Source organism: Ostrea edulis, chromosome 4, assembly GCF_947568905.1.
Source record: "Ostrea edulis chromosome 4, xbOstEdul1.1, whole genome shotgun sequence".
Lineage (NCBI taxonomy): Eukaryota > Metazoa > Mollusca > Bivalvia > Ostreida > Ostreidae > Ostrea > Ostrea edulis.
The window spans coordinates 15,816,485-15,828,833 of record NC_079167.1 but is presented as its reverse complement, the minus strand read 5'-3'; the positions used below and the strand labels follow the sequence as shown (position 1 = coordinate 15,828,833).

The 12,349-nt window shown below is 34.7% G+C and overlaps 2 protein-coding genes across 3 annotated transcripts in view; one reads left to right on the top strand and one right to left on the bottom strand.

Annotated features, from left to right (window-relative positions):
- The window catches only part of LOC125668798 (protein Hook homolog 3-like), a 29,599-nt gene extending 23,296 nt beyond the window's left edge, over nucleotides 1-6,303 (top strand). For both annotated transcript variants that reach the window (XM_056162068.1, XM_048903218.2), the window contains 3 exons: nucleotides 1,630-1,701; nucleotides 2,171-2,298; nucleotides 4,612-6,303. In XM_056162068.1, coding sequence (XP_056018043.1) covers nucleotides 1,630-1,701; nucleotides 2,171-2,298; nucleotides 4,612-4,636 — 225 coding nt within the window. In that variant the 3' untranslated portion in view covers nucleotides 4,637-6,303. The remainder of the gene's footprint in view (nucleotides 1-1,629; nucleotides 1,702-2,170; nucleotides 2,299-4,611) is intronic.
- A 5,003-nt stretch (nucleotides 6,304-11,306) lies between these two features.
- LOC125668879 (uncharacterized) overlaps nucleotides 11,307-12,349 on the bottom strand; it is a 2,485-nt gene continuing 1,442 nt past the window's right edge. Inside the window, exons 3-4 of the mRNA XM_056161308.1 lie at nucleotides 12,201-12,349; nucleotides 11,307-11,661 (exon numbers count right to left, since the gene is read on the bottom strand). The exon at nucleotides 12,201-12,349 is cut by the window's right edge and continues 268 nt beyond it. Coding sequence (XP_056017283.1) covers nucleotides 11,307-11,661; nucleotides 12,201-12,349 — 504 coding nt within the window. The remainder of the gene's footprint in view (nucleotides 11,662-12,200) is intronic.

Sequence of the window (12,349 nt, the reverse complement as noted above, 5' to 3'; positions counted from 1 at the left end):
GTAACGTATTTCAAGACAAAAATGTAAACATCAAGAGAAATGCAAAATTGCATTAGAATGGAAATATATTTCTTCTCGATTGTTATTTGTGACCGTTAATGTTGACGCTGAAGTTTATAATTAACGATCCCGCATATTTTCAATTATTTTTGATAGAGCTTTTTCGCTTGTGCCACTGGAAGTTATCTTCTAAAGGGAGACAACACAGTTGTCACCCTGTGCGTGAGGGAGACATCACGAATTGTCTTCCTCCACGGGTCCAGCCTTCGACCAATGAAATTGACTATATTATTCTGAAGGATAATAATACAAGTTATCCAGGCCCTATCTTAGTGTTAAATATTACTACTGTCAGATATACTCCCTTATAATACAAGTTATCCAGACCCTATCTTAGTGTTAAATGTTACAAGTGTAAGCAAGGAAGAGCAATATAGCTTCATGACCCCAGTGCTTCATTACTGAAGAAAAGACATGCCCCAGTGACATTCAGACAGAACTTGTAATCCCCAGTGACATTCAGACAGAACTTGTAATCCCCAGTGACATTCAGACAGAACTTGTAATCCCCAGTGACATTCAGACAGAACTTGTAATCCCCAGTGACATTCAGACAGAACTTGTAATCCCCAGTGACATTCAGACAGAACTTGTAATCCCCAGTGACATTCAGACAGAACTTGTAATCCCCAGTGACATTCAGACAGAACTTGTAATCCCCAGTGACACTCAGACAGAACTTGTAATCCCCAGTGACATTCAGACAGAACTTGTAATCCCCAGTGACACTCAGACAGAACTTGTAATCCCCAGTGACACTCAGACAGAACTTGTAATCCCCAGTGACATTCAGACAGAACTTGTAATCCCCAGTGACATTCAGACAGAACTTGTAATCCCCAGTGACATTCAGACAGAACTTGTAATCCCCAGTGACACTCAGACAGAACTTGTAATCCCCAGTGACATTCAGACAGAACTTGTAATCCCCAGTGACATTCAGACAGAACTTGTAATCCCCAGTGACATTCAGACAGAACTTGTAATCCCCAGTGACACTCAGACAGAACTTGTAATCCCCAGTGACACTCAGACAGAACTTGTAATCCCCAGTGACATTCAGACAGAACTTGTAATCCCCAGTGACATTCAGACAGAACTTGTAATCCCAGTGACATTCAGACAGAACTTGTAATCCCCAGTGACATTCAGACAGAACTTGTAATCCCCAGTGACATTCAGACAGAACTTGTAATCCCCAGTGACATTCAGACAGAACTTGTAATCCCCAGTGACATTCAGACAGAACTTGTAATCCCCAGTGACATTCAGACAGAACTTGTAATCCCCAGTGACACTCAGACAGAACTTCTAATCCGCAGTGACATTCAGACAGAACTTGTAATCCCCAGTGACATTCAGACAGAACTTGTAATCCCCAGTGACATTCAGACAGAACTTCTAATCCGCAGGGACATTCAGAGAGAACTTCTAATCTGTCTGAATGAAGATAAGAATCCACCTTTATGTATGATATTATCAAAGTAATAAAATTTTATTTCTCAGTTAAGTTATTTCTCAGGGTTTTTTTTTTAAATATACATGGATATTTGTTAATGACCATTGTAGAAAGAGAATGAAAAGTCAAAGAGTATACGAGATCAGGAAGAAAAGTACATTGTATCAGCCTGGTATAATATTGTAAGTATTGACCTGCTATGATATCATAAATACATATTACATGTATCAGCCTTAGATAATATTGTAAGTATTAACCTGGTACGATATTATAAGTATTAATCTGGTATAATTTAAGTATTAACCTGGTATGATGTCAAAAATATTGACCTGGTATCAGTCTGGTAAAATATTGTAAGTATATATCAACCTAGTATATTAAATGTTGTGAGTATCAGCCTCGTATAATATTGTAGGTATTGACCTAGTATAATATTGTAGGTATTGACCTAGTATAATATTGTAGGTATTGACCTAGTATAATATTGTAGTTATTGATCTAGTATAATATTGTAGGTATTGATCTAGTATAATATTGTAGATATTGACCTAGTATAATATTGTAGGTATTGACCTAGTATAATATTGTAGGTATTGACCTAGTATAATATTTTTAGTATAGAAGACTAAGATAAACATTTTGTTTGTATAGGGCATGCAGTTGAATCGTCAAGCAGCTGAAGAACGTCTAAACACCCAAGGACAGTCTTTTCTTGCCAAACAACGACAAGTGCGCACCAGCCATCGAACTCAAACCATTCCAAACTCAAACTCACAGAGGTGATGAAACCTGGCTTGTTAGCTTAAAACAGTATTGAGAGATCCAGTATAAATCTGGAGCATAGTGAAGTATAGACTCCAAAAGCATGAATTAACATATGCCAATACCTTAACTACTGGTACCTGTTATATGTTGTCCATCTTAATGCTTGATATAGGAAGTCAGTAGAGCCCAGGCTGGAATGTCAGATCTGTAATGCCATGCTTTCATAACTGTACTGCCTTATAGATACTATTGACTTTCTGCAATTACTGTATTTTTGCAATATAAATTACTGTCATGAGTATTGCTACATGCATATTTTTACTGCATGGAACTATGCATATGTCAGGTGTGGATCCAGGAGGAGGGTGTGTGAATATTTTGATGTAATTTTGAAAAGGTTTTTTTTTAAAAAAAACATGAGAATTGGATCATTTTAAAAAATTACCTAGGGTGGACCTCTCTTTGAAGATATTCTGGATCCATGCATGTACATGTATATATACACAACTGTATATTTCATCTAATATGAAACAATATATGCAGATTAATTATTTTCAAAACCATGTTTGAAATTATTTTTTTTAAATTTCAAGTAGTGCAAAGCAATGTTTTAGTTTTGATGCCCAACATATAAAAGATTGTTTGTTTCTCATCACAAAATGTAAAGAGTTTGGTAAAAAGAACAAACTAGAATTTCACATTTTCTTTTAAAAAATGATAGCCAAAAAGGGTATTCTTGCAACAACACTATAAAAGGATTTTAGAGTAGTGCATGCATTTAGAAGATGAGGAGGGCTAGATGACAATAGTTTCATAAATTTTTTCGGAGATTGGTTTTTAATATTTTAATAATGTTTGAAAAGAGCATGCAAATTCTACTTAGATACTGGATTTGGTGTATGAAAAAGTTACCTTCTGAAAGTGAAATGAATGTATGGGAAGAGACGTACTATAATGGGTCTGTTGAATAAATAATATTTTTGTGAGAGGGTGTTCATTATCAAGAACTAAGAGAGTATCAATATCATGAACAGGTGATTTTTTGATGTTATAAACTGATAAAAAAAAATATATGGAGGGTTTTCAATAACAATTGACAAATTTAATCTTTTGATTCTTGGGACAAAATTTTCAAAGTTCTTTAATTCAGTAGACCGTTCGTTTTTTTCATATTCATTTTTACTCAACTGTAGCTTTTTAAAAGTTGCACATGTTACTATTTTGTAGGAAGTTAAAAAAAAATGTTATATCAACTTATTCTTATCATTCATGGAACTATTTTGCAAATTTTTATTTTCAAAGTCTAAAAAAAATAATTTACATCTATTCTCTTTAACTACATGTATAATATTCAAATTACATTTGAGTTATCTCCCTTATCAATGCGTTGACAGCACTGAAAAATGCCGTGGCTTTCAGTCAGATGTGCAGATGCCCAAGATATAGATTTCTATTTTTATTGTATATTTGTGATACTTGTTTCTTGAAACACAAACTGATTGTCTTCTCTCTCAATTTCTTGCCAGTTAGATGTGACTGTTTGTGTAAAAACTCTTATCTCCTCGATAGTTTGGTTGGAAAATCTGCATGTATAAAGATATAATCCTTTAAATCCACATTACAATATTCATGCTTGTTTCAGTTGGGTTGTAATTCATAAGATCCAAAATGCTAATAAGCATGACAAGTTTAAGACGGTCAGTCTAAGGGTGAAAATATACCTCATATATTTTACCAGTAAGTAGAATTATTGTTATACATTATTTACGTGATGTTAAAATTTGTATCCTTATATGTGAGTTCATATTGATTATGTGCAAGATACTATATAGCGTAGATGCATGAAATCAAAATAAGAAGAGACCTAATGTCTGCAGTATTGTCAAGCAGTTCGTAAGAATAAAGAGGATGAATTATACCAAAAATAAAATGAATGAAACTGAATTGTGATAACATTTTGTATATCTCAAAGGGAAAGAATTATTTTTGCTTGTCAGCTGCAGACAAGGTTTCATGAATTATGATATTCTAATGTCGCATTGTACCAATGTAGACGTTCTGTAAAAGTTATTTATATGCACACAAATACTCATCATCTCCAACCAAGATATTGAAGAATAACGTTGTGTATTGTAGCATTCATATTGTGATCATAAGAGAAAGCTCTATCTATATATAAAAAATATGTGTAAATTAAGGCACTTGTGGACTTGACAGAATATGACCAGATATGTATGAATGTATCATTTTTTTTTAATCAATCCTTTGTTTGAACTTATGTTTCAATAGAATGAGCCATAATGGTGCATTTTTTTCTTTGATTTCAGTGACTTTCTGGAGTATTCAGTGTGAAAATAATTTGGTTTGTGATTTTTTGTAAAGAGAACTTACAAAATTATGAAAGATGAATGGAACCCCATTCTGTCACTGAAAATGAAGGGGACAAAATTTCATGATAGATTTTTTTGAAGGATGTAGGTGGGAGTGTATGCAAGCAAGGTTGTAGACTCCATACAGGGGATGACATGTATAATCTCTTGTCTAGTTCAGCTGTAAAAATTCTTATTTTTAACTTGACTGTGATTAAAGTTTCTGAAACTTCCTTAATATTATATGTACAGCACTGGGTTCATATGAGAAGTACTCGGGGTGTAGATTAAGATATTTCTTTCTTCCCCATTGTAACCCACCATTTTGTCTTATGGGTAGGTAGGTAGGTAGGAAAAATATGAAAACTTTGAGGTTGAAAATACAGTAAAACTCTGATATAGCGAATTTCTGGGGACCATCTATAAAAATTCGCTATAAGCGTAATTCGCTATACGTTTATAGCGAATTCATAATTCAAATACAACAAATTCGTTATAAAACTGATTTGTTCTACATGTATACCAGTTATATAAGAAAGCAGCAATCGATATACTTGCGTTTGTATCGTCTTTAAAAGAAATGAAGCCTATATATTTTCGAGAAGAAATATTTTTATACAAGAAATATACACATTGATTTATATATGATAATTTATCTTGATGGATTATTAAGTCATGCAAGAACATGTCGAGAGAGAAATTTCAACAAAATTTTGCGCAATACATACATGCACAGTTTATTGCAATTGTCATTTACTTGTTGCTTTACACAAATAAAGGAGTGTACGATAAAATAAATGCAATCAAACACCAAATTTAATTAAGGAGAATATTAAACAATACCGACAATATATTTCTTAAACGTATGTGTAAGTATTGTTTTGCGTTAACAACCTTTTTTGAAAATACAAACAGAACTTTTGTAATAAGTGTGGATCCTTTATGTCAATGGAAAACGATTGTTAAAAATCAGAAAGAGTTTAAAATGAAAAAAAATAAATTCGTTATAAAAGGTTATTTTTATGTTCATTTTTAATTCAGGGGGAATAGGAATTTACTTCGTTATATCCGTAAATTCGCCATATCCGTGTTCGTTATAGACGCAAATTTTTATATAGAATATATAAAGAATTTGCCGGGGGAATCATTTTCACTTCGCTATAGCCGTAATTTCGCTATATCCGTGTTCGCTATATTCGAGTTTTACTGTAGTGGTATTCAATGTCAATGTGAATTACTTCAGACAGAGCATCAAAAAGCGAAGGAACAAAATTTTATTTGAAAATTTGCAATTGAATGTGTTTACGATTTTGTTGAAAGAATGTTACACTTGCCGATTTGGCAACACTGAATCTTAGTGAAAAGATTCAAGTTTAACACAAAATTAAAGCGGGCAACACATGTAGAAAATGCCATGACACAGTTGTCTTTAATACAAGAAGTTGTATGCTGCCTTTGTAAAATTTTCCATTTTGGTAGGAGATATGAACTGTAGTATTTATGTATTTATTTTCAAAGAGTATTACTGTCACTTAAGACTGTGATTTTTGGGGATGGTGTAATATATGTAGCCTAACTTTGTGATCTAAATGTAGGTGTAATGGAGAGGATGTGATATGTTTTATTACAAGTAAACATGATTGTTCAATACATTATTGTTAATTCTTCATTTGTTCCATTTAAGGATCTCCATCCCATAGGTTCTTATTAAGGATCTTTATTTCATAGGTTCTTATTAAGGATCTCCATCCCATAGGTTCTTATTAAGGAACTCCATCCCATAGGTTCTTATTAAGGATCTCTATTTCATAGGTTCTTATTAAAGATCTCCGTTTTGTAGGTTCTTATTAAGGATCTTTGTTTCATAGGTTCTTATTAAGGATCTCTATTTCATAGGTTCTTATTAAGGATCTCTATTTCATAGGTTCTTATTAAGGATCTTTGTTTCATAGGTTCTTATTAAGGATCTCTATTTCATAGGTTCTTATTAAGGATCTCCGTTTTGTAGGTTCTTATTAAGGATCTCTGTTTCATAGGTTCTTATTAAGGATTTCTGTCCCGTAGGTTCTTGTTAAGGATATCTGTTCCATAGGTTCCTATTAAGGATCTCCATCCCATAGATTTCTATGAAGTCTTGTACATGTAGGTTCTTATTAAAAAGTATCTCTGTCCTATAAGTCTTACGGATCTCTGTCTCATTTGAGATTTTTGCGCTCAGATCGAGACGTCACCAGCGGTAGTTGAAGTGTCATAAATTCAGACTTACGTACGTAGCTGCACGTCTGTAGCTCTCTGGGGAAATGTTTGGACAAACCAGAGAGCTACAGACCCATCTTTAGAAACGTGATTTGCGGCGCAGAAAAATCTGCGCACGGTTGAGGCCTTATGCCACTGTATCCTTGCATCGTCGTATCAAAAATTTGATATAAAAAAAATTCCTAAAATTTTTCCATTATATACCTCAAAACATTCAGTAAAGGGGCATGGACACGATTTGAGCTGGAAAATTTTCAAATTTTATTTTTCCACTTCTATTGTTTATAATGCTTACCTAAAGTATTTCTAATGGTCAACCAAATTTTGAATACCAGTTCTTGAGTTACAAGTGAAATACAGCACTCGCAATTCTTTGTTATGTAAACAAGGCCCGTGCCATGTTTTTAGCTCACATGAACCGAAGGTTCAAGTGAGCTTTTCTGATCGCTTTTTGTCCGTTGTCTGTCCGTCTGTCTGTCCGTCCGTCTGTCTGTTAAACTTTTCACATTTTCGACTTCTCCAGAACCACTGGACCAATTTCAACCAAACATGGCCAAAAGCATCCTTGGGTGAAGGGCTTTCAAGTTTGTTCAAATGAAGGGCCATGTCCCTTTCAAAGGGGAGATAATCGCAAAAATAGGGTGGGGTTATTTAAAAATCTTCTCAAGAACCACTGGGCCAGAAGAGCTGAAATTTGCCTGAAAGCTTCCTGACATATTGCAGATTCAAGTTTCTTTAAATCATGGCCCCCGATGGTAGGATGGGCCACAAGGGGGGATCAAAGTTTTACATACAAATATATAGGGAAAAACTTTAAAAATCTTCTAAAGAACCACTAAGCCAGAAAAGCTGAGATTTACATGAAAGCTTCCTGACATAATGCAGATTCAAGTTTGTTCAAATCATGGGCCCCTGGGGTTGGAGGGGCCACAATAGGGGATCAAAGTTTTACATACAAATATATAGGAAAAATCTTCTTCTCAAGAACCACTGAGCCAGAAAAGCTGATTTTTACATGAAAACTTTCTGACATAGTGCAGATTCAAGTTTGTTCAAATCATGGCCCCCGGGGGTAGGATGGGCCCACAAGGGGGGATCAAAGTTTTACATACAAATATATAGGAAAAATCTTTAAAAATCTTCTCAAGAACCACTAAGCCAGAAAAGCTGATTTTTACATGAAAACTTTCTGACATAGTGCAGATTCAAGTTTGTTCAAATCATGGCCCCCGGGGGTAGGATGGGGCCACAAGGGGGGATCAAAGTTTTACATACAAATATACAGGGAAAAACTTTAAAAATCTTCTCAAGAACCACTAAGCCAGAAAAGCTGAGATTTACATGAAAGCTTCCTGACATAATGCAGATTCAAGTTTGTTCAAATCATGGGCTCCGAGGGTTGGATGCCCGGGGCCACAAGGGGGATCAAAGTTTTACATACAAAGGGGGGATCAAAGTTTTACATACAAATATATAGGGAAAAACTTTAAAAATCTTCTTCTGGAGAACCACTAAGCCGGAAAAGCTGAGATTTACATGAAAGCTTCCTGACATAATGCAGATTCTAGTTTGTTCAAATCATGGGCTCCAGGGGTTGGATGGGGCCACAATAGGGGATCAAAGTTTTACATACAAATATATAGGAAAAACCTTCTCAAGAACCACTGAGTCAGAAAAGCTGATATTTACAAGAAAACTTTCTGACATAGTGCAGATTCAAGTTTGTTCAAATCATGGCCCCCGGGGGGTAGGATGGGGCCACAAGTGGGGGGGGGGTTCAAACTTTTACATAAAAATATAGGAAAAAGCTTTAAAAATCTTCTTCTCAAGAACCATTGGGCCAAAGAAGTTGACATTTACATGAAAGCTTTCTGACATAGTGTAGATTCAAGTTTGCAAAGGGTAGTTTGGGCCATAATAGGGACTAAGGTTTTACATGCAAATATATATGGAAAGTCTTCAGATATGGGCCAAGGTGACTCAGGTGAGCGATGTGGCCCATGGGTCTCTTGTTTGTTTACATATAGATTGCTTAATAGAAAATAACATGTTTAAAACAAAACGAGGTGTGCCAAACACTAGAGACTATTTAATTGTGTTCAGAATTAACTTTTAAATTGAAAAAATGTTTTAAACGAAACGTTTTTAGTATATTTAACCTATGTAAATAAAAACATGGCACGGGTGTTGTTTACACAACAAAGAATTATGAGCTCTGTATCTCCCATGTACCTCGACAACTGACATTCAAATTTTTGCTGACCATTAGAAATACCTTAGTTAATGATTCTAAACATTAGAAATGAAAAAAATAACATTTGAAAATTTTCAGCTCAAATGGTGTCCTCTTAAATCTGAAAGTTAGGTTCAGCATTATTTACGATGAATCTAATGAATACATATAGTTATATGATATAAACTTTTTTATTTATCTATTTCCTGCGTTTGTTCAATTATAGATTTAAAACGTAACATATATTATGAAACACCCTGTGTGTTATTTATATCAATACATTAAAGGTGCTGCGTGTCGTTGCCAATTCTACATAACGTGTTGCCTTATTTACTAGTGGTTGCAACTTAGTATATCGGGAATGAATGGTTTTTATCGAGAAGCATGATTTTTTTAAAGCTGAAAAATATATAAATTTCCTTTATTCTAGATTCATGAGAGAATAATTACCCAGAAGTAGTAAACTAAATCAGTGTTTTAAACCAATTAATTTTTAAATTTAGGTCTTGAGTCATCTTGTGGGACATTTATCTAGTTTCTATGCTATGCTCCACTGATGCAAGAAAATGTCAAGAACAACATATTTTGACATTTTTAAAAGATGGGAAAATGAAAGGCATAGTGACAAATTATTTTGTGAAAATTAACTTAAAACAATGAATGCAAGAGTAATTGTTCCTTCATTAGGGACGGTATCCTTAAAATTAGGGAGAGTTAAGGTGAGGATGGAATGTCCGTGTCTGTAAATCATTACAGGTGGCGAATCCGGTCAGCCTCCACGTGGATTTGCACGTGTGGAAATTTTGAGTAATACTACTACAAAACATACATGATGAATTGAATTGCCGCTAGAGTTATTCCTCTTTGTACCGAACAAAAGTTCGACGGTGTTCCAGGACCATATCAAATATTTTCGCTCTCTTCACCGTGGGCTAAGTGCAGTGAATATAACTTAACCAGAACATTTATACAGAATGTGCACAAAAATCGTGAATTAAAAATTGCGTGAAATTAGAACCAGTTTTATTGAGCATATATAACTTCAGATTTTTTAAAATTTGATTTACCCCCACCCTCAGTACCCCTTACAATAAAGTGGTCTGGCGTCCTTTCATTTGTTTGATAATTGTAATCACTATTACCCCAACATGTTTTGCAATGGGGAACTGGTGCACGTTTTTCAAATAATTCTTGTAATAACTTTAACTGTACCGGTAATATTCTTTACCGTCTTATTTCATTATAGATTTACTCATCGCTTTTTAAAGAGATGATCTGTTTTCGTGGTCAGTAAGTCTTGGGGTTCGAATCCAAGTCACGACAGACTAGAGTCGTTTAACTAGGCATATATAAGCGTCTGTTATTTCGTTAAAGGTAAAGTCGAGAGTCTGTCGTATTAGCCTTAACAATTAAGGTTTCATGTCACGGTAGACGTCACTTTAGCACGATAGGTAACCCTCGAAAAGTGCTAGATGGCCTAGGGCATTTGGCCTTTTTTCAAAATATGTTGCACCTCTCCTGCAGCAGATGACGTTTCAAACGAGTAAGGAATTTTCGAAGGGACATAAAAATAAATGACAAAAAATAAATGACTTTCAATTCAGTGACACCAGCATGATCATCCACGAAACTTTTTATCATAAAGTGATGTTTTTCTTTAGTCCTCTCCCAGTGGAGCCGACATGTAGTTTGCATTCCGTCTGTCTGTCACAACTTAGTTTTCCGGACCTTTTCCATCATGCTTTGATTTAGGAAGCTGAAATTTTAATATAGAGTTTACTGATCAAGTTGAAGTTTCGTTACACTTGAGTAATTTTTGGGACTTTGTGCAGACGAATTGACTGGGGACATGCATTGCTATACAATACTTACAGAATATTTTATTTGATTCTTTGACTGTCGATACCGCGTACACCTTGTAATAATCTTGTTGAAAATTCAAGTTGTTTGTTAGTAGTTGATTTCCAAGTTGATCCTAAAACACTTTACTGTAGATTTTCATTTGGTTCTTATTGGTCCCAAATACATGTACAATCAATATTAATATGGTCATTGTTGTTTAGCCCACAGTGCTGATTAATCCTCTATGCTATTTACCATACAACAATCTTATCAAAATCGAATTGTTGACATACAGTGGTGGTTCATTCTCTATACTGTTTACTTACGGTGGTGATTCATTCTCTATATTGTTTACATACAGTGGTGGTTCATTCTCTATACTATTTACATAAGGTGGTGGTTCATTTTCTATACTATTTACATAAGGTGGTGGTTCATTTTCTATACTGTTTACATACGGTGGTGGTTCATTCTCTATACTGTTTACATACGGTGGTGGTTCATTCTCTATACTGTTTACATGCGGTGGTGGTTCATTCTCTATACTGTTTACAAACGGTGGTGATTCATTCTCTATACTGTTTACATGCAGTGGTGATTCATTCTCTATACTGTTTACATGCGGTGGTGATTCGTTGTCTATACTGTTTACATACGGTGGTGATTCATTCTCTATACTGTTTACATACGGTGGTGATTCATTCTCTATACTGTTTACATGCGGTGGTGATTCATTCTATATACTGTTTACATGCGGTGGTGATTCATTCTCTATACTGTTTACATACGGTGGTGATTCGTTCTCTATACTGTTTACATACGGTGGTGATTCATTCTCTATACTGTTTACATACGGTGGTGATTCATTCTATATACTGTTTACATACGGTGGTGATTCATTCTCTATACTGTTTACATACGGTGGTGATTCGTTCTCTATACTGTTTACATACGGTGGTGATTCATTCTCTATACTGTTTACATGCGGTGGTGATTCATTCTATATACTGTTTACATGCGGTGGTGATTCATTCTCTATACTGTTTACATACGGTGGATGTTCATTTTCTATACTATTTACATGCGGTGGTGGTTCATTCTCTATACTGTTTACATACGGTGGTGATTCGTTCTCTATACAGTTTACATGCGGTGGTGGTTCATTCTCTATATTGTTTACATACGGTGGTGGTTCATTCTCTATACTGTTACATACGGTGGATGTACATTCTCTATACTGTTTACATACAGTGGTGATTCATTCTCTATACTGTTTACATGCAGTCGTGGTTCGTTCTCTATACTGTTTACATACGGTGGTGGTTCATTCTCTATACTGTTTACATGCAGTGGTGGTTCATTCTC